At 56.1% G+C, this 21,581-nt stretch overlaps 6 protein-coding genes across 6 annotated transcripts; 3 read left to right on the top strand and 3 right to left on the bottom strand.

The window, feature by feature from the left end:
* Window positions 1-695: 695 nt before the first annotated feature.
* B0I36DRAFT_141780 (uncharacterized protein) lies at window positions 696-2,234 on the bottom strand. Its single transcript, XM_046148383.1, has 2 exons — window positions 1,595-2,234; window positions 696-1,469 (listed from the first exon to the last, which is right to left on the bottom strand). The coding sequence occupies exons 1-2, from the start codon at window positions 1,947-1,949 to the stop codon at window positions 949-951; spliced, it is 876 nt and encodes a 291-aa protein (XP_046010472.1). The 5' UTR covers window positions 1,950-2,234; the 3' UTR covers window positions 696-948.
* A 1,702-nt stretch (window positions 2,235-3,936) lies between these two features.
* On the top strand, window positions 3,937-4,548 carry B0I36DRAFT_351177 (uncharacterized protein; the record flags this gene model as incomplete). The annotated part of the gene is made up of 1 exon (XM_046156990.1): window positions 3,937-4,548. The coding sequence occupies one exon, from the start codon at window positions 3,937-3,939 to the stop codon at window positions 4,546-4,548; it is 612 nt and encodes a 203-aa protein (XP_046010471.1).
* A 1,291-nt stretch (window positions 4,549-5,839) lies between these two features.
* B0I36DRAFT_413164 (ClpP/crotonase-like domain-containing protein) lies at window positions 5,840-9,506 on the top strand (the record flags this gene model as incomplete). Its single annotated transcript, XM_046161990.1, has 6 exons — window positions 5,840-5,855; window positions 6,092-6,268; window positions 6,353-6,463; window positions 6,534-6,593; window positions 7,577-8,710; window positions 8,917-9,506. The coding sequence occupies 6 exons, from the start codon at window positions 5,840-5,842 to the stop codon at window positions 9,090-9,092; spliced, it is 1,674 nt and encodes a 557-aa protein (XP_046010470.1). The 3' UTR covers window positions 9,093-9,506.
* Window positions 9,493-11,360, bottom strand: B0I36DRAFT_141696 (uncharacterized protein). Its single transcript, XM_046148381.1, has 3 exons — window positions 11,206-11,360; window positions 9,805-11,071; window positions 9,493-9,748 (listed from the first exon to the last, which is right to left on the bottom strand). The coding sequence occupies exons 1-3, from the start codon at window positions 11,272-11,274 to the stop codon at window positions 9,600-9,602; spliced, it is 1,485 nt and encodes a 494-aa protein (XP_046010469.1). The 5' UTR covers window positions 11,275-11,360; the 3' UTR covers window positions 9,493-9,599.
* A 1,477-nt stretch (window positions 11,361-12,837) lies between these two features.
* On the top strand, window positions 12,838-17,133 carry B0I36DRAFT_271236 (uncharacterized protein). Its single transcript, XM_046151288.1, has one exon. The coding sequence runs from the start codon at window positions 13,062-13,064 to the stop codon at window positions 16,980-16,982; it is 3,921 nt and encodes a 1,306-aa protein (XP_046010468.1). The 5' UTR covers window positions 12,838-13,061; the 3' UTR covers window positions 16,983-17,133.
* A 980-nt stretch (window positions 17,134-18,113) lies between these two features.
* B0I36DRAFT_364840 (uncharacterized protein) lies at window positions 18,114-19,485 on the bottom strand (the record flags this gene model as incomplete). The annotated part of the gene is made up of 3 exons (XM_046159043.1): window positions 18,114-18,602; window positions 18,671-19,133; window positions 19,214-19,485. 3 exons carry the CDS (start codon window positions 19,483-19,485, stop codon window positions 18,114-18,116), a joined length of 1,224 nt encoding a protein of 407 aa, XP_046010467.1.
* Between the last annotated feature and the right edge of the window lie 2,096 nt (window positions 19,486-21,581).

Here is a 21,581-nt window from a genome sequence, read left to right as displayed (position 1 = left end):
AAATCAAAAAGTGTGACCCGCCTTTTGTTCTCTTTAATTCTTCTACCTATTCTTTTTCAACACGGCCAGCGTGCTTCTAGCTTCTTACATGTTTATGATTACATCTGTGCCGTCTGTCGAGGTGGCTGCTTGGCTGGCTGGGTATTATTGTGTCGTCATTGCGCTGCCATACTTGTTTTGATGTTGGGGAAGAGAACGTGATATGACCCAACGGGGTGATGACTGTTAAGGTTTGGGCAGACATGGGTAGAGAGAGAGAGAGATATTATGATGCCCCTGGTCTGGCAGAAGGGAACCAGGGTTTGCCAAGCGGCGACCAACTGAAAATCGAGAAACGCAAGGGCGGACCTCCGTGCGGATGTAGCCGGATCGTCGAGGTGTGACGCTTTGCGAGTTCGGTAAGTACACCATGCAATGCATAGCGTGCGCATACCCAGGACCATGTCAAATAGTTCAGCGGGGCCAGCCGGCTGACGAGATTGATAGCTCCACCATGAGTCGTCGTGGGTTCAGACATTTTTCGTTCCTCGGGATCTGTCCGCATGGCGCTCCACAAAACAAAAATGTCACTGTCGCCTGCGCAAACGAGGGGGGAAGGGGTTCGGGACCCTGAGATGAGTCCGTGACGACAATCGTCACCCAGGCCAGGTTGTGTGTGATTCACCGATGACGTTTCGTGTTGGCGTCGGGCGCATGGCCGTGGCTCATTATTGGTTGCCTGACTTGTCGCATGTCTTCCAGGGCTCCCTGCGCCCTGTTGTATCCTGGAGCGGATCCAATCCAGGTACCACTACGCCGATCACTACACGCCAAGCTGGGTTCCGATTCGTATCCGTACCACCGGGAACGAACCATGCAGTCGGGTGTCTGCGGGACACTGCATACATGCCTGCATGCTGGCGTTGCAGGCTCCCAGCTCGGGCTTGCAGCCAGACGTTGCACAGGCTGTTATTGTTGCTCGACAGAGTGGTCGCTGGTTGGCGACGGCACGGCCGAATACGTCTCGCCTGGGAAGAAGCGTGCCGTCTGGAGCAGGTTGGATGAGTTGAGGTCTATCCAGATAATGATGCGGCGGAGGAGGCCGTGCAGGCCCAAGGAAGCCAGCCCATTGCGCAATGTAACCATTTGGCTGAGTCCGTTCATGTGTGTAGAGAAGGAGTCCCGGCTGCCGTGTATTGCTTCGAAGCTTGCCATCTCCGCCGCCGCCAGGATAAGGCCATCGCTCAGCCTCTTGTCCTCGTTATCGAAGGCTTCGTTGATCGCCCTGAGCGCGTCCCCTTTTAATCGTAATAGTTCCGGTTCAAGGCCTGTGCTTCCGTGCATGCGACAATAGTTCGAGGCAGAGGACAGTAGCACCGTAAGCAGCGCCGCCGGCTCCGCCGTGACCAGAGGCCACCATTGTGCCCGAAGTAGCTCTTGTTGTGTCGGAGAATCGAGCTCGCAGATATCTGCGGCTAGGTGTTGGATGTCTTCCAGAGTAGATAGTCATCAGTAAAGTGTACCTTGGAGAATGGACGTCGTGCCCGGCGGGCCCGGCCGCCGATTCAATGTGGTGCTCGACAGGATTCCTTTCGTGCCGGATTACTACACTCACAATGGTCGACGAGGCGAGGGAAGAATGCCTGCCAGTGCGCTGGGTATGTTCTGAATGGATCAATCTGACGTGCAGCATCGAGCTGAGTGTCTACCAGAGAACGTGCAAGTTGGCCTGGAACTGACGCGGAAGGACCCGCTTCCTGCACCTGGTCGTCCTGATGTGAGCCTCCATGTATGGCCAGCTCGGGCGGTGCGCGTCGTCGCCTTCTCGATTTTGGATCTGATTTCTGTTGATTGCTCCATGAGACACGGGCGACGTGGGAGCGGACTGTCTTGTTGGCATTGTCGCGGAGCTGCTCGAGGCTGTTGCCTGTAACAAAAGTCAAATCGGGGGTCGGCGATCGAGAACTCATGGCGGTGTCGCATGGGAGTTAGACTAAGTTAGATCTGCCGAGATCAGGGGACGGCACATGCATAGCGTATGAGCCATGGAGACTATTCAGGGAACTCGCCTCGTAAAAAGGCCAACGGTGGGCATACTTAGCCTGGAATCTGTCTATAAGCTGCCTCCAAGAGGGAGCGAGATCACCGCTTGGCGTGTCTCTTTTGGGAATATGCATCTTGTGCGTTAGCGTTGGCTCAAGAGCAATAATAATCTGAAATGGCAGCCAATCGGTACGTGCGTCCTCAGCCCTTCAGGGCATCTACCGTGCAGGGACTGGGCGGTACAAAAAGAAAGTACCCGCAATCGACGGAGGTAGCACCGCACCCAGGAGCTGAAAGATCCGCTCTGGAATCCCAACACGTCGCCCTTCACCAAGGCTGCATGGGTCTGAGAGGCTGTCAGGCCGCCGGCTGGCACATTGCAGGTATGCTGTACTTACCAAACAAGTGGCCAACCTTCTTACGATCATCCTTTTGCTGCATCGCATCTTGCTGCTGCGGAATGTTCCGTGCATTGACGTCTGGTAACATACACTTGGCATGACGACGTAACACAATGGAGCATCTCACCCAGCCTATTCCCGTGCCAAGATGGTTCAGAGGCTCCGAGACAGAGGATGTTTTGAGAATCTGTATATTCCCGAACAGGCTCGCAGCAATATTGCCGTTCGGGGAGTTGCCAGTCATGCTGTCATGTCGTGTGATGGAGCCGGCATAACCGAAACATGTTGGCAAGCGATGATGGCGCGGGTGTCTCGCTGGAGATTCTATCCGGTAATGACAGATGCTGGAAATCAAGGGGGGAATGCAAGCTACCACTTCCCAGTGGCTACTTCACAGATGCCGCATGAGAGGCCCTTTTTGCCCCCAGTTATTGATGAGCGGTGGTCTACCGAGATGGTGTTGGTCAGCAACAAGATTTTGCTGATCCACTTGCGTGGCTCGATTTCAATGTCCAGGGCTGATCTCCGGCCGTTCCAAGGCGGCGCAGCAGTCATCATCAGTTCCTGTCGGACATAGATGCTGCACATCACTCAGAGCGCAGAGCCCATGACCATGGCTTTGCCGAGATAACAGAAAGGATGACTCAGCGCTGTTCGTTCATCTAAGCCATCCAATATCTGTGCCTGGTCACTTGCGGGCAGTGACGACGCAGCAAGGAAAAGACTGAGAAGGCACGGATTTTGCGCTGCTGAATTTCAGCTAAGTCGGACACATGACCGATATCAGAAGCAGAGCTTGACGAGGGACGGAATCTGCGCGCTGATGGGCTAATTGTGGGCTTTCTCCTTTCAGTGATCCTTGCGGAGTATTCCGTGGCACGGGTTCGCCGAAAACCCCTGGTCCAGCCTATTGGGGAATGCACCCGCGCCTCCCTCGTATTTGCGTGAACTAGCAGTTCCTGCCGCCATGCTATGGGGACTTCACAACACCTGAGGCAGATGGGCATCGTGCTCGCTTCTTGTGCTTTAATGGTCGGGGCGAGCTTGCAAGGATTTGTACAGCAGGAGCGGAAGCTGTAATGGGGGTGACAGGGTAAGCACCAGAGAAACTTGCCATGCGATGGCGCAATCTTTGCCCAGCAGGAAAGCAGGCGGCACTCGGGAGCTGGATGGCTCATCGATCGCGACCTCAAGGGTGCGGCCTCTTTTCCATCCGAAGTCCGCACGGCAATCCAAGGATCAGGGATGATATGGAAGGTTCGAAACTATTGGGGCGTGGAGATCGCCCCAGGGTTGCGGCGGGTCTCACGCACATAGGCTTGGTGTAGTCTCACTGCCATTGGCGCTGGGAACAAGGTTAGCTTTGATCAGAACGTCGATCGCCATAGCATTCCGGAAATGTGTACCAGGTTCTTTTGGAGATTCTGCCCCGAAACATAATTGTTGCCGTGCTTTTGCCAAGTACCAATGTGGACAATGCGCGTGGGAGATTCTGGCGGAGAGATGCGTGCACATGGGATGGGCCAGGGCTAAGACCGAGGGCGGGCTGTGCCTTGCAGTTGTTGCTCGAGAGGCTATTGGCCACGGCGGATTTGAGCTTGAAATGAAGAGTGGCTCGCGAGAGCCTGATTGGCACCGCAGAGGCGTCAGCCCCAACACCCGAGCTGAGACCTGGTGGGGGCCGGCAATGCTGGCAACCGTACGAGCTGGCTATATTGGTCGTGGTGGTGAGGGTGGTGGTAATCCAGCGTCTTGGGACAGGCTCGTTTGTGGAGCGGGCCGCCTTGCAGGTGACGCACACAGTTCGCGTCTCTCCAAGCAAGTCGCGATGGCTGTGGAGGGCGTGCTGCCCGAAGAGGTTGCTGCATGCGGGCGGCAACAAAGAAGAAAACCTGGAGACAAGACATTGAGGTCTCTGATGCCCGTGTTCCTGAATCCTGGACCCCTGATGGGGCTAGGCATCTGCTTGAAGAGGACAGAAGGACATCGGGCAGGGCCAGCAGGAAACGCCTGGGTTGCGAGGTGGGGTTCAGATCTCGGATCGTGGACTTGGATCATGCAAGAGGACAGTCGCGTCGGAGTGTTGTTGGAGACGTGCCCGGTCGAGATCGTCCGCCCTTGGTGAGTGTCTGGGACGACAAGGGCAGCCACGACCAGCCGTCCCTCCCCTGGCAAAGGGCAGCTGCGCGCCGTCAGTCGATCGGTGCCGCCAGGAATGCTTCTTGTCTTATGACTAGCCCAAAGAGACATTCCTCCAAAGTCACACAAATCGCTGTTGGTGCCTTATAGACATTTATGCCAGAGGCACAAGCCTCAACCGAGCATAACAGTTTGTGAGAATCCGCGCGGAAACCCTTGCCGGAAACTCTTCCGCAGGGCCACTTTGCTCCGGCCAGATTCTTGTCCTGCCCTGTGCGCCTCCTAACCGTGGTTGAAGCTGGCAACGGGCCAATATACAACGTTCCATATTTACGTACGCATCGGACAAGAACAGACCCCGAGGCCGAAGGGCACGCCGGCCCGGTATGTGAGATCTTGGTTATCCTTGCGACGTTGCCGGGAAACGCCAGATTGACAAGTGTTGTGGACCCCCTGGGGCCAGCAACTTGGCTGTCGACCTGGCAGCTTTAACCGCCCGCTTCAATATTCATCGCCTCAGCATACCCCACGGGACACTTGGATTCGATAGCTCAGTTGAGGGCTGTCGCCTTGGACTGGTGGCTGGGGGGTTCTCTGTCGGTAGTTGTGGGGCTGGGACTTGCCCCGGGTGACGTTTCTCCACCTGACTCATAATGCTACAGCGCCCGGCCGGCGGTTCACGAGACGAGCTAGCCCAGCAGCGGCAGCAGTCATCAAGCGGCTTCTGGGCGACATGGCCGTGAGCCCTGTAGAGCTGACAGTGGCCTGACAGGGCGGGCCGCTTGACGATCCCTGAGCAAGGTGTCTGGTCTGGTCAGGCTGGCCTGACTCGCACAGAGCGCAGGCGCCACCCATGTATCCCCAGGTACCTGCTTGAACCTGGCAGGCCTCCGCCGCCGCTGCCCGGGCCGGCCCCGCCGAACTCCGCTGCGAGCGCGGCGGAAGTGCCCTCCCTGCAACGGTGTCCCCGCGCCCCACTGCCACGCTCCTCCCCTGTCCCACGTCGTCATGACCCTGCAGTGCCCTCGCAGCGTTTGGTCACGTCAGAAGCAACTTCCCCTTGGACTGCGCCTCAACAACACCAGTCCTGTAAACCCCCAGTCGTGCCTCGTCGACCCGATAGGCTCCGCTGAACTCTCCTGCAGCGGAAGATCCTCCGCGGCTTGTTTCCGCGTTCAGCCTCTTGCCGTTTCCTCGCAGATCTCAGGCCCTCTCCGCCCACGCCGAACACGACACAGCCTCTGATCAACCACTCGATCAGTCAAAGTATTGGCCCAATGGATAGACTTGCAGGTGAGCAAAGCACGTCTCAAACACGTCATCTGTGGGGGTGCTGGCCATGGGCCCTTGATACTCGAGTTCAAGGTTCCTCTGCCTCCTCGGGAGCATCACATATCGCTAATCCAAGACGGGCATGCGACCTTTTGCGGCAGGATTCGCAGGAAGCAGTATGTCTCACCGTGCACATGAAACGGGCCATGTATTGCTTCAGGCAGGCTGTGGACCAGTCTGACAGCGTTCCGTGCTAGTGGGTACTGGAGGCTACCCTCACGACACCGACGCCGACGCCGACGATCTCCGCGGTGCAGCCGAGGAGGCCAGTCAGCATGCTGGCGACTCTGGCGACAGCGATCTCTTCTCGAGCATCTTGAATGTCGTTGGCAACAAGAGGCAAGCACTAGCAAGCGAGGACGTGGATGAGGACGGTACGCACAAAAGTCCCCAACGTGATGCACGACCATGATGAGGCCTCACTCACCCACTTCTTACTACCTGTCTCGAACATGCAGAGACTATCGAGCAGCACAGACGTGTCTACAACGGCAATGGTGGCCACCAGGTCGACAGCAGTAGCCTGGGTTCCGCGGCAGCACTGCAAGCTCTCAAGGTGATGATTGGAGGTCAGAACACTGCGCAACCGTCGGTAAGGATCCTGCTGAGGCCATCATTCAAAAAACCCCGACTAATCAGAGTCTCTGAAGGCCCATGGTTCTCAGACAAACTATGTGGCCTTAGCCATGGCAGAGGCCAGTAAGGTGAGCGATGCTGCTTCTTTGAGCCTGGTGATTTGAAGCTACTGTCGTAAACAATGTCTGACCGCAGCAAATCTCTTGACTAACTGGCCTCCAGCTATTCGACCAGAAGGCATCTCAGGGGCAGCTGCACGGCAATGCGAGCAAGGAAGCCACGATCCAGCAGGCGGCCGAGACCGCTCTCAAGCTGTACATGAAAAGTGGCCAAGGCCATGGCTCATCTGGCGGCATGAACCTGATTGGCCTGGCATCGAAGTTCCTTTAGTAACGCCTCAAAGGCGACCTGTCACGAATGTCTCTCAATTGGTGAGCTTTTGCCCGTGCAGGCCATGGACAGAGATGGTTCGGTCCTGTTGGTCAGAGGCTTGCTCAACACGCTCCGAGACGCTGACGTATGAGAGTAGATCCTGCCGGCGACACCAAGGTGGGCAAGACCATAGACCACGGACTTCTGGGCTTGATTTGTGGACATCCCCAAGCATTGTTGAAAGGACCAAAGGCTGGTATCATGCAATCAATACTTGAGTCCACTACACACCTGGGCGGGCAGGTACACAGCTTGGAGCAAAAGTGGGGTAGTCTAGGCCTCTGGGGGGCGTGAAGTGGGCTGGCTAACGTACGTATCCACGGCCCGCCCCGGGCCTCTGGAATCCGGGGTATCTGGGGTTGGACAAACAACGGCGACACCAATTAACAGGCCACGCAACCGGTTGGGCGCAAGGGGGAATGAACTTGCGCCGTAGGACAAATCTGCAGCCACAGAATTTCATATGAACTAGTCCCTCCTCTCAAGCAAGCTCCCGGTAGGCAGATTAACCGGCCTTCTAGACGCTGGGCCCTGCCGAAGCCATGAACCTCGGCTGAATGCCCCGAGCGACCGGGCTACCCCAACCTCCAGTTCGGGACCCCTCACCCGCTCTACTCAACTCCACGGGCAACAAACTATTTGTCGAATACTGAGATACGGTGGACAAACAACAGCACCGACACCTGCCTGCTCTCGTCTGTGGACTGCCTGGACTCTGGAAGCATTCGACCGTGCCGACGACGACGCCAACAAGAAGACCACAAAATCTCGACATCAACAAACACAACCACCACCCTTCGGCACAACAATGTCGCCAGCCAAGCAGCCCCAGCCACCGCCGTCCTACGAGGCCCTCTCCATCACCGAGATCTCCTTCAAGCATGTCCCCGCCGGCGCCCCAACCGCAACGCGCACAATCATCCTGCGCCTCGACCGCCCGTCCGCGAACAATGCCTTTACCGACACCATGGTCGGCACCCTGGTCGACGCCTTCAACACGCTCTCCTCCGACCCCCGCGTCAAGTGCATCGTCTTCACCTCGGCCGACGCCCGCAACAAGATCTTCTGCCCGGGGATGGACCTCAATGGCGCCACGGCGTCACAAGAAAAGGGCCAGACGGCAGGCGGCCGGGCCAGCACCGCCGGGCAGACGCAACCGCCGCCGCCGCCGCCCAACCCAGCCTCCCGCGCCGAGGTCGCCGCCGCGCGGGCCGCGCACCGCGACGGCGGCGCCCAGGTCAGCCTGGCCATCTACAACTGCGCCAAGCCCGTCATCTGCGCGATCAACGGGCACGCGGTGGGCGTGGGCATCACCATGACGCTGCCGTGCAACCTGCGCGTCGTGTCCGAGGACGCAAAAGTTGGCTTCGTCTTTGCCCGCCGCGCCTTCAACATGGAGGCCTGCTCGTCCTTCTTCCTGCCCCGCCTACTGGGCATGGGGAAAGCCCTGGCCGTGTGCACCACGGGCGCCGTCTACAGCGCCTCGGACCCTTATGTGCGCGACCTGTTCGCCGAGATTGTCCCCGCCGGCCGGGTCGTCGCCCGCGCCGTCGAGCTCGCCGAGGAGATTGCCGGCAGGACGTCCATCGTGGCGAGCCGCGCCATGAAGGACCTCATCTACCGCGGCGCGGCCAGCCCCGAGGAGGCCTACCTGCTCGAGAGCCGCGTCTTCTACGACCTGTTCAACGGCAAGGACAGCAAGGAAGGGATCGCGAGCTTCCTGCAGAAGCGGGAGCCCGAGTTCAAGGCGGTCTGGGAGGAGGACCGGCCGACGAACTGGCCCTGGTGGGACGCCGAGAAGCTCACAAGTAAGCTTTGAGGTTTTGCGGGAACTTGGGTTTTTGTTTTTCCTATTTGTTAGGTCAAGGGGGGACAGGATGGATGGTATAACTATGTTGGAGTTGTGTCAGGTTGCAGAAAGTCAATTCTGCATCATTTTTTCAAAAACCGAGGAGGCCCGATGTCTCTTTTCAAAGTCGACAAACCGAGCAAAAGAATATTCGTGTGTGTACAGCTAGCGTATATTTGCATGCGCCCATGTGCTATTACCAACATTATTCAATATACGAAAACAGGCCCACTGGGCTTTTGAGAAGGCAGAAAGAGTATGATGCCTCGTGGCTTGCAAAGAAGGTCAACTGCATCTTTGTTTGGCAATACACGCTCAAGCCCGGCGATGTCCAGGGGTGAATCCGACAAAAGAGAACTCGTATCGTGGTACAAGTACGTCAAAACGCAAGTCATTCATCTAAATCACCCAGTGGTAAATGCTCTGGCTTTGGACCGATCTGACCTGCCTTAGCGAAAGAGACACAAAGACACACAACCTCGTGCCACCGCCAGCGGAAAGGAGCAGAATTAGATGAAAATGTCCTAAAGCAATGCACACCATCTGCCACCTGCGTAAACGCTGCTATTTTGTTGCCTGAAAATGAGTAAGCAGCCTGGCCCAACCCGGTAAATGCACCGTCCCAATATATCATCCTTGGTATCTCATGTTACAAGCATTTAAGAAAGACGGACGTCCCTCCTGCCGGTCACCGAGGGCGAGACCTATGCTTCCAGGGCATCACTCTAACGCTCTACTTCCTCTACCACAGCCATCCTGGTAAATATCTCCTTGCATGACGTCTGCCTGGGACAATCCCCCCTCATGAGTGTAAAGAAAGCATGGAGCATTCATCCTGAGAAGCAAAATCAAGTCTGGTGATCCTGAGGTGTCATGCTCATTGTCCCTCCGCCAGTCGACTTCTTCTTCTCCTTCTTCGCCCAACGTAACCCGCAGGCATTACATAATGTTTTGGGACCACTCGGCCCTTTCCTCCATTCCGGTGAGTCAAGTGTGCCTGTGCTATGTTAGTCCGAGTTCCACACAGCCAAAGAAAAAGCAATATGCACATACCGCAATCCGTGCAAACATATTCCTCTGCGACTTTGAGCTTCTTCTTCTTCTCGCCCGTCCGCGGGTCTCTGTCCATGGGAATAGCGATACCCGCATCGCCCTTGATAAGAGTCGGGCTGTGGTTACCCGTCGTGATGCCTTTGCTCCGCTCGCCCTCTAGGTACCGCAGTCCTGTAAGCATTTCGATTGTGTCGGTATGCGACGGGCCCTCGAAGCGCGCCATCTTGTCTCTGATTGAGTCAATCTTGTGGGCGGCCACAGAACCTTCCAAGTTTTCTCTTGTCAATGACGAGTTTGCCAAGGATGCTGGCCGCTCTGGTGGTGGCATAGAATGAGTATCCGAGTTTGTCGAGTGATGCGAGTATAGTCCGGGCGCTCCTTGTGAGACACTCATGACGTCTTCCGATGCCGTGATGTCCGACTGCCCGTCATGCCCAGTGTACCAGCTCCGTGTGGAGGCCTCGTCTTCTTCCTCTTCCCTCCTCAACTCGGCTATTCTTCTTTTCAGTCTCTCGTTCTCAATCTTGTGCTCCAGAAATGTGTCCAGCAATGTGGCGTTCTTCGTCGGGTATGGGCGAGACATCATAAAGACCGCCTGGCAAAATGGTGACTGGTTATCGGGGTTGGGCGCAAACTTGGACGCCGCGATGTGGGCGTGGCCAACAGACTCGAAAATGGCATAATCTCCGTTCTTCTTCTTCAGTCGGAAGAAAAGGCGCAAGGGGTTGCCCGTGGCGATGGATTCGTTCATTTCCGACGTGAAGGTTCCTACATCATCTGGATGTATGAGGTCGCGCAGAAAATAATCGACCACGTCCTCAGACTCGTATCCTGTAAGCGCCGTAACGCTCGGCGACACATATTTTATCCTGCCGTGCGAGTCAAGAATGTGTAGGAAATCCTTGAGTTCTTCCACCACCTTGGCGGGCCAGTTTCTCCTTTTCGTGAACTCAGTCAAGGTGTTGCCATTTTGCGAGTTGCCTTGGCTTGAATTGCCGCCAAACCCTTGTGACGCGCCGCCCACGGGAGTGTTTTCTCGAGGCGAAGTCAAGTTCGACGTGTCTTGGCCCATCATCATCGACTGTGAATCAACAGTACCCGGCCCAGACGTCGCTGGAATGTGTGGTTGAGGCTGTGGTTGTGGCTGTGACTGCTGCAAGCCTGTCATGTCGTCGAGACCATCCAGGGTCATCTGCATATTGGGGTCGAAGCCAGGAAACATGGCTCCATCGAACAACATCATGTCATTCTGACCATCGGTGGCCATCTGCAAGAGCGAGTCAGTTCCACTGGTTTGGCATTTTATGCTGGCGAATTAAGGCACAGGCGTCGTCAGGATGTCCTTGGCTCAAGATGCTCTTGCCTAAGGGTGGAAATGCACGGCAGGATGGGCAGACATACAGTGTTGGCATTGTCGGCACGGGTGTAGACCATGCCGGCCATGTTGTTGCCAGATGGTAGCCCGTCCATGATGCGAGCTGGACAATTGTGAGATGAATGAAGGGCGTCCCGTGTACTACAAATGGCAAACCACTGCAGAGATTACTATGCGTCTCGCCAGCGGGATTCCTTCCTTCAACTCTGGACACTATGGTGCTAGGTAATTGCAGCCATATGAGCCACCCACAGGCAGCAGGTATGGTTATGCTTGATGCTGTTTCGTGTAGACAAGAGCGGTGGCAGGCTTGGGGTGCTGGTTGTGATGCTCGGACCGGTCGGTGACGTCGGTGGATGTGTTGCGGTGGGGGCGCTGCAGTGCCTGCCTGTAGTATGAGGCCTGAGAGTTGGTTCGCGATGGGCCGATTGCGCCTTTCGGAGAGGGGTCAAGGGGTTGCGGGGCGGCTGCCTGCTGCTCGAGGATAAAGTCGAGTCTGGCCCGTGGACGGAGAATGTGGAGGCAGATGAGGAGGAAAATGTTTTTGTGAGGCTGTCGCAAGGGTGGTCGGCGGTAGTGAGGCAGTCGTGGGCCTCGAGAGTTGTGCGGGAGAAGGTTGTGGGGGTGCCGCAGCAGGCTGAGGGGGATGTCGAGATGGGATTTCAGGAATGGGGATTGCTGGGCAGCGACTTTCTCATGTCGCTACAGGACGGTGCGGGGCCCACTGACCCAGCACGCGCACCTGCGATCCGCACCGTAGGGCCCGATCTTGCAGTCCACCAGCCCACCAGTCCAGCTGACACCCAAGCGTACCTGAAGGCACCCCTGGCTAGGGTATGAAATAACACGAAACAAAATAAAACAAAAGTCACAACGACTCCCCGAAAAGTGACCCAGTATTTCGCATTCAGGACGAGAATTTATTTGGACAAATCCTCGTCATCGTATGCGCAAATGGGTCCGCAGTTGTGCGCATCTCACTCGGGCAATCGGTGTTGCCCACCTGGGCAAGTATCAAGGACTGGTCACCCTAGGGCGTCGCTTAGCTGCACCTCAGAAAGACCATGGCCTTGTATCTCGGCAACATGGCAATAAACACCTGTCTCTAGGGAAATGCATTCAAGGGTTTTGGTGACACACGTGAAGCTAGGGACAACTTGTCTGAGAACCTCCTGGCCGCCAAAAGGGACTCTCTCAATCAGCGACACAATATGCGACCACTGTCGGACACCTTGATGCCAGCAGGTGCCAGAGCTAAGCGCTAGACTGAGACCCTGCCGTAGGGTTCAGCTGAAAGGCTCGAGACCGCCAAAAAAGAGCTGTCCGTTCCGCAGTAGAAATAACGTCAGGGAGAACCTTGGAAAGGGCCAAAGTGCACAGAGAAAAAGCTCAATGTGTGCTCCTCCAGCCATCATCCAATGGACTGCTGCTGCAAGTGACAATCCACAAATGCTTCTTCGTAAAGTGTACTCAAGCATGGGCTCTGCCTCAGAAGGAACTGCCTCGAGGCCCCACTTTCGCCCGTCCGTCCTGCAGCAGTAGGTCCGTGGCTGCCATGGCTGCCTTGCGAGCTCGGGCGCTCGTCCACTAAACGCGTGTTTGCATCCAGTGACGCGCCTGGCTCCGCAGCCGAGCTTCGCTCCCAGCCAGACCCTGCAGCGACCAACAATCACAGACGCACGCCGCCCACTAGAGTCCTAGGCAACACTGCGCTCAAGCTGGAATCAGCCTGCCGGCTTGGTCCACAGAACGAGCACATTTCGACCTGCGATCTCTACACAGCTACGACCCTTGACGAAACCCCCCTCCGATGCGTACACATGATCGGCAGCAGACAACACTCATGGGATACCCCAGTGACCTCGAGTAGCCACCGCCCATCATGTCCAAGATCGAGAAGCTCTCCATCTCTGGAGTTCGCTCCTTCAGTCCCATGACCAGGGAGACGATTCAGTTCAACACGCCCCTGACCCTCATTGTGGGCTACAACGGCTCCGGCAAGACGACCATCATCGAGTGTCTCAAGTATGTAACCACCGGCGAGCTGCCGCCCAACAGCAAGGGCGGTGCCTTCATTCATGACCCAAAGCTTGTCGGCGAGCGTGAGGTCATGGCCCAGGTCAAGCTCAAGTTCAAAACGCCACCCGACACCTCCCACGTCGTCACTCGCAGCATCCAGCTGTCGGTCAAGAAAACTCAGCGCTCTCAGAAGACACTCGAAGGCTCCATCTCCACAACACGTGAAGGCGAGAAGACAAGCCTTTCATCCAAAGTCGTCGAGCTCGACACCTTGGTGCCAGCCTCCTTGGGCGTTTCCGCGGCAATCCTGGACGCAGTCATCTTCTGCCACCAGGATGAGTCCCTGTGGCCTATGAGCGAGCCAAGTGCCCTCAAGAAGCGGTTCGACGAAATTTTCGAGGCGATGAAGTACACAAAGGCTATAGAGAACCTCAAACTGCTCCGCAAGAAGCAGGGCGAGCAACTCACGCAGCTCAAGATCCACGAGACACAGGACAAGACAAATAAGGAAAAGGCAGATCGTTGCGAGAGGCGTTCTGTCGGACTGCAAGAGGAGATCGAAGCACTACGCGTGCAATGCGAACAGACCACAGAGCAGATTGAAGGCGCGGAGCGTGCAGCAAAAAAGCTGTACCAGGACGCCAATCGATACCTCGGAATCGTCAACGAGCTCAGAGACAAGGAACGACACCTGGAGTACCGCACACGCACTGCTGAAGAGACGAAGGCGAGGATGGACGAAATCAAGCAGAGCGACGAGTGGCTACGAGACACGTTAGCACAATACGAGGAAAGAGCCGCCAGACTTCAGCAGGACTACCACGAAAACTTGGAGCAACAGAACGACTATCAGACGCAGCTGTCACAGGCTCGTGGGGACTTGTCGAATCGGCAAGCAGAGCGGGGAAGACTCGAGTCGGACAGGGACAAATATGAGCGTCAGATCGAGTCTCGAGTGGAACTGATACATAGTGCCGCGAGATCACACAATATCCGGGGTTTCGATAGTGACCTGGACGATAGCAAAGTCCAAGCATTCCAGGAACGAGTCCAGAAACTGTTATCAGACAAGAAAAGAGAGCTCGAGCGCCTGCAGAAAGAGAACGCTGATGACCTGGATAGCAAAACTGGCGTGATTACTGAGCTAGAGGGCCGCAAGGCCGCACGTACCCAGGATCGTGTCTTTGCAAAGCAGAGAATCGGAGCTGTGGACAAGCGGTCCCTGGCGCTTCAAAAGGATCTCAATGCTGTCGAGATTGACGAGGGCGCCAAAGCAGTTCTCGACTCAGGGTTCGCGGATCTCGGGCAGCGCCTTTCCAAGACAAATGAGGACCTGCAAGCGGCCGACCTCGACAACAAGCTCCAGTCAGAGAATGATCACCTCCAACAGCTCGAGGTGGAGTCCAACAAGCTCGGCAGGGAACTTGTCGAGTGCACGCGGCTCGCATCTGATCGCGCACAATTGGATTACAGGAAGAATGAGCTGGCTGAGAAGAAGAAAAAGCTCGACACCTTATCAAGCACGTGGACCGACAAGGTTACAAACATGCTGGGCGGCGCCTGGCAGCCCGAGACTGTGGAGAAACAGCACCAGACTGTCGTTCAGAGTAAACAAAAGGTGCTGGACGAGGCCATGCAAAAGCGGGACCAGACTTTACAGAACCAGAAGCAGGTGCAGTACACGCTCAAAGATGCCAAGGAAAGAGCAAAGAAACGGGAAGACGAAATTGCAAAGTGCAAGGCTGCCGTCCTGAGTGTCCTCCAGCAGGCCAATCCGGAGGAGAGCCCTAGCATGGACGACTTCTCCGCCACCGTGAACAAGTTCGAAGACGATGTCTTGACGCTCGAAAAGGACATTGCTCTCAGTGGAGAGATGACGAAGTATTATGAGAAATGCCAAAAGACCCTGAGCAAGCGCAACTGTTGTGAGTTGTGCTCTCGAGCCTTTGTTGATGACGCAGAGAAATCCCGGCTGGTCAAGAAGATCAAGGAGGCACTTGCTGGGATCGACAGAGAGGATTGGAAGGCTGAGCTCGCCGAGTACGAAACCATTCTTGGCTCTCTGCGTGCCGTTCGCCCGCAAAGCGAGATGTACAACAAGTTGATACTCGAAAAGCCTCTTCAAGAGCGGGAGCTGCAAAGCTTGCTAGAAAAGGACGAGGGCATCGTGCGACAACTGGAGCAACTAGACGAGGTCGTGCGAGAGAAGCAGGACAATCTCCAGGATGCACAATCGATGGGCAGAACAATCCAAAGCATATCTCAACTCTGGAAAGACATCGCCGAGGCAGAGATACAAGTCGATCGGATCATGTCACAGCAACAATCAGGAGGCTCGATTCGCAGTGTCGAGGAGATCAATGAGCTACAGCATGACTGCAATGTCAAAATGCGAGCGTCCAAAGACAAGATCTCAAGATTGTCAGCAGAGAGACAGCGCATGCGCGACCTTATTAGTGCTCTGGAGCTCGAGAGAAGCGAATTTCGCAACAAGATCAGCAATGCAGTCCGTCAGCTGGAAAGAAAGCAGGACCTGCAGAATCAGATACAATCGCTCAAGGAAGATGCCAATGCGCAGCGCGAAGCTATTCAGCAAGCAGACAAGGACCTTGAAGCCATTGAACCCGAGATAGCCAAGGCAAGGACCATTCGCGAAGATACACTGCAGAAGGGTCGTGCGAAGGAGGGGAGGGTGGCTGAAGAGCGAGATGGTCTCGCAGGGACTGTTGCAGAGCTCAAGATGGCCAGTAGCGATATTGAAGACTATCTCAGCCGTGGCGGACCATCAGCGCTGATATCGAACGAGCGAGCTATCCAGGCCTTGAAGCAGAACATCTCTCGCCTTGAGAAGGACATTGCCGATCTTGCCACACGGATCGACAAGGTCAAGGCCGAGATGGCCAACAGCACAGGCAACAAGAAAAACATCATGGACAATCTCAGTTACAGAGAGAGCATCAAGGAAATCAGCACTTTGGAGGGAGAGATTGAGGAGCTTGAGTCGCGCAACGCCGAGGAAGATTACGATCGCCTTCACCTCGAAGCCAAGTCGGAAGAGTCCAAGCGCGACATGCTCACCGCAGAGCGGGCATCTATGATGGGATCCATGAAAACCAAAGACGAGGAGCTGGCACGTCTGCTGGTCGAATGGGAGACGGACTACCAAGATGCCGCGCGGAGATATCGCGAGACACACATCAAGGTGGAGACGACCAAGGCAGCCATTGAGGACTTGGGCCGGTACGGTCAGGCGCTCAACAACGCCATAATGCGCTACCACGCCTTAAAGATGGAGGAAGTCAATCGCATCATCGGCGAACTGTGGCAGGCCACGTATCAGGGCACAGACATTGACACAATCTTGATCAAGTCGGACACAGAAGCCACGTCTCGCGGCACATACAACTACCGTGTGTGCATGGTGAAGCAGGATACCGAGATGGACATGAGAGGCCGCTGCTCAGCGGGCCAAAAGGTGCTGGCGTCTATAATTATCCGCTTAGCTCTGGCGGAGACGTTTGGTACGAGCTGCGGCCTTATCGCACTCGACGAGCCCACGACCAACCTGGATCGTGACAACATCAAGTCCCTCGCCGAGAGCCTGCACTCTATCATCAAGACCCGCAAGGCGCAGAGCAACTTCCAGCTGATTGTCATCACGCACGACGAGGAGTTCCTTCGGCACATGCGCTGTTCCGACTTTTGCGACTACTTCTTCCGCGTTGCTCGCGATGAGGACCAGAAGAGCACCATCCGGCAGGAGAGTATATCGTCGGTGATTTAAGACGGGGGGGATCATAGCTATCGCAGGGGTCTAATATACCCACACATGTTGTGGTGCAGTGAATCATTGTAGGACTTTGTGGTCATCAATTAGCCAGCCTTGAGTTTAGTACAGCAACCGCAATGAGCAATCAAAGAAAATTCTATAGTGCAAGAGTCCAAGGAAATGCTGCTGGCCAAAGAGGAACGAGAATGGAAAACAGCCTCTTCAGGGTATGATTTAAGGGTAGTCCTTTTGTCTGACAACCACCACTGCGAGCGACCTGCAGTGTTTTAGGCCCTACCGGTCCGTCCATGTACACTGCGTGTGCGGGACGTCAACTCGAAAAGGATGATATGCGCGTGATGGTCGTCGTCATTGTCGTTCGTCTCGTGCTAACCGGAGCAATCGTGGTGGTCGTCCCAGCATCCTCCCATACATATGGTAGTATCTGAACCCCTCTCAGAAGCGATACCAAAAAGATTGGACCAGCCCTGACATCACATTACATCTCCATCGGCGCTGTTCCCCGAGACAGAATTCCATCATCATTATCTAGAGTAGGATGAGAAGGGAGACTCATATTCACGTGACAACAAAACTTCAGAAATCCCCATGTACTTCAGGACCGGGCTGGCAGGGACGACGTCGTCGTCGTCAGCGTAGACCAGATGCAGGCAATGCTCAAATACAGAGAGCTCACAAATCGAAAGGGAAAAAAAGACTTTCACAAATCACAAGTGATGACAGCTTCACGGTGAACAAGATATTCGCCTGCTCCTAATCTCTGATTTAAATGCAACACATGTTTACAGGGGAAAAAGAAATATGGCTAGAAAGCAACAAACGCCTTTCAAGTTAAATACACAAATGAGCCTATACAGAGTCTGTCTGTCGGGGATTGGTACTCCTCCCTGGCTTTTGGAAACCCAGGTCTTGCTCGCATGACTGCCATGGCTCGGAATGACAGCCGGGATATCTTATAGTACTGAGGGCTTCTCGATAAATGCAAAAGTTTTGGAGAAAAAAAGGAAATGGTCGAGTCTGGGACGGCCAGATAGATGCTGTAGCAATGACAGTTTGCCTCATCTTTTCCTGCGGGCGCCGTCTATATTCGACCTCTCGCAAGGACTGGCAGCCAGCGGAGACTACTTAGTCGATTGTCATCCTGCTCGGAATCTGGGGCTGCTTGACGTCGTTAAGCGAGTAGCTGACCTGGTCCTTGTCGAGCTCCTGCCTCGGCGCATTGAGGTGCTGCTTGAGCCCATGCCCAAAGTTGAACATGCAGACCAAGGCGTTGACGATTGTGCAGACAATCAGGATAATGGTGAGGACCGCGAAGGCGGAGAGCGATTTGGCGACCGGCCTGTACGCCTCTGCGTGGCCTGGATCGTAGATTCTGGCGAGCTTGAAGATGAAGTAGGCGAGACCGCCGAGGTAAAGTGCGACGATGCCGTACACACCAGGCTTGAACTCCTTCTTAGTGAACCAGGCTGCCGCCAGTAGAATGCCCATGGTCACGGGAATTGCTGCCGCTGTCAGCGCGGTCTCGACCGTACTGCTACCTCCAACGACGACAAGGAACTGGACGGTGAACCCGATGAAGAAGAAGAAATCGAACTTGAGCAGAGCAATGTAGATCTGTAAAACATGAGTCAGTTCAGTGACCCTTGGGATGACGGCACGGCACTGCAGACGCGACGACTTACTTGGTAGTGGAGAAACCTCTTCTTCATGCGGTAGTCGGCTCCGATATGTTTGAGGATATCCCACGCGAATTCTTGGTACAGCTTCCAGGCAATCAAGGCAAAGGAAATGGTTCCGACCGCAAGGATGCACGGAATGGCAACGAGCATGGGATGCACCGACCACCAGGTATCGAAGCCCCGAATGATGTTGACATCCCGCAGCTTGTCGATGGCGATACCGATATCGCTGATCTGGATCGATGTGTAGATGAGCAGGGCCAAGTTGGAGATGACGAGACCGATGACCTGAATGGTATTCTTGGCGATGAGCGCGTCCCAAGTCAGAACCACCTCGTACAGGAAGCCGAGCATGAAGAGACTAAGGAATGTGGGGATTGTCTTGAGCTGCGCGTCGACATCGGCAGTCTGTTTGAGCTTGGCAGTCTCCTCGTCCACGCCCGCATTGAACCTGCCGAATGTATAGCTGCCGGGGACATGTTAGCCTTGATCATGCCACCAAAGTTTGTAACACGTGTGAAATGGGGAGAGGCGTGCTCTACTCACGATTCGAAGGCAATGCAGATGATGCCCTGACAGACCGCGGTGAGGAAGAAGTAGCGGGGCCAGCGCTTCTTGATCATCTCCTGGGTGCCCTTGACAAAGTGCCGCCATTTGCTACGCTTGGGAGGCGGCGCGGCGTCGGCGACGGGGAAGTCGCTGGTGCTGTGAGCAGGGTCGGCAAAAGGGTAGCCGTAGGATGGCTGGTCGGGCTGTGGTGAGGGCATGGGAAACTGCGGCGGCGGGATGTTGCCCTGAGATGACGGGTAGGAGGCCATGGCGTGTTTGTCGAAGGACGGGTAGGAGGGCTGGGAGGAGTGGCCTGGTTCGAAGTTGCTCTCGTCGGAAAGCAGATATCGGCGCGAGTCTTGACGAAAAGACATGTCTGGGGGGTTGCGGAAGGGGGAGTCGTGTGCAGCGCAGCCGGCAGCCACCAGGGCTCAGCGACTGTCGCAGGCGGCGATGACGGCGCCGAGGCAGGCGAGCGAAAGGTCTCTGGGATGGCGACGGGTGGTGTCGATGGATGGATGGGCGAATGGTGCAAGCCGAAGAGGGCGATCGTGAATGGCTGTCGAGCTTTTAGGTGGACTCTACCAGATTGCCAACAATGTGGAATGAGAGGCGAGGTGGAGGAGTGGCTGCTTGGTGGTGGCCGAAGAAAAGGTGAAACCAGCCGGGTGGACTGGGGGGCCAGGGGACTTTGGGATGGCCACTAGCAAGAGCAAGCTCGTGTCTTGGTGCGGCTGGGCGCGGACAGGCCAAGAGGAGAGAGGAGGTCTGGGTGGGTGGTGCGTGTTGGCCTGGAGCCGGGCAACGGCAGGGGACGGTCGAAGGGCTGCTGAAACACAGGCGGCGAGTCAAGGGCGGGCGGGCGAGGCACTTTGAGAGCAGGCAGAAAAGATCGGGCGCGGTCGAGGGACGGTTGTGCTGTCGTTGCTGGTGTCGGTGATCTACTTGAGACCAGAAAGAAGATGGGTTTGGAAAAACAAACAAAAAAAAGAAACAGCTGGTTTCCATGAGGAATAGTCCAAGGCAGAGAGAGGCACGAGGCGCAGCGGCAGCGGGAGGGCCCCAGCAGGGAGCGCGCACATGCTTGGCAGCCCACGGGGATGCACCTGCACCTGCACCTGCACAGCACCGAGTTGGCAGTTAGCAGTCAGCCTTGGGCGTGCAAGCCCACCACCACAGAGGCGCAGCATCAACGAGCAGCCATCAACAGTCCCAGCCAGCCAGCCAGCCTCCCGCCCACCCGTTCGCTGTGCACTGCATTGGCGTCAAACCTTGAACCCCAGGCGCCGTCGCGGTGCCTGGCCGGCTCACAATCGTCACGCACGGCCTCTGCCCTGGCGCTTTGACATGTCCCCCAGGCACGGCGTCCCTGGATGCTGCGTCCAAACGCCATGAATCCTCCCATCCATCGACCAAGACCAGCTTTGGAAGAGAATCCTGTGAAGCCAACGACCTGGGCTGGCTGCTTGCTGCGCGATGACCGCACAGGTCCGTCCTCTCGGCCGTGCATGACGACAGCCTCCGCCTTCGCACCTTGGCTCCTCCTGCACATGTTGCTCACTGCAAACGGCCCCCAAACAACCTTGGAAACCACCGCACCATGGGAGGCAGGCTTTTTCGTCGTGTATTCTGCTCCCCGCCTCACAAAGCAGGCTCTGCCGGCGAATGTTGCTCGGCGTGCCACCTGGCGGGGGCGCCGGACAGGACAGAGATGTTGCAGCAGCGACGCCTCCTGTTCTGGACCAAGGACCGCTGACGGTGGCTCGTCATGCGACCAATAAAGTTGACCCCGTGCAGATCGCCTCGTATCTGCGCCAGCGCGCCGTTGCAGACAGGCCTGACCAGGTGGCACCCACACCACCGCTCAACCTTTGCCTTTGCCTCTTGCACGCCAGCACGCTTCGCGCGCCAGCAAATCAGCTTTTACTGATGTAAGAGCGACAACAGAGGCGGGCCAATCTGGCCTCCCAACTCTCCGACCCTATCTCCCTACCTGCAAATCACCAGCAGCATAAAGATACACAGAAGCAAATCCGCGCAGACCCAGTCTTGGCAGATTTCCACTGTGGGTTCGGAGGGCGAGGCGTGTGGGGGCCCGAGGAGAGAATGGCTCATCTTGCGAATGCTGTGGGTGTCCTGTCCAAGGTACAGTATTCTGGAGCCACGCGGCGGACCCGCAAGATTCTGGCTGTCATGCAAGGCGAAGCGACACTCGCCGACTTCCCCTGGATTCGGAGCGATGCTGAGCTCGTTCGGTAGCGTCTCCGAATCATAACGCGAGCCGCAAGCCAGCATCCAGGCGGAGATGTGTAGACTTTTCGGTCCTCCCGGTGTCCGCTCCTCCACACGAACGCGCGGCACGGCC

The sequence above is a fragment of the Microdochium trichocladiopsis genome, assembly GCF_020744255.1.
Source record: "Microdochium trichocladiopsis strain MPI-CAGE-CH-0230 chromosome Unknown B0I36scaffold_7, whole genome shotgun sequence".
NCBI classification, from domain to species: Eukaryota; Fungi; Ascomycota; class Sordariomycetes; order Xylariales; family Microdochiaceae; genus Microdochium; species Microdochium trichocladiopsis.
The sequence above is the reverse complement of the archived record's forward strand: the minus strand, read 5'-3'. Positions and strand labels throughout refer to the sequence as shown.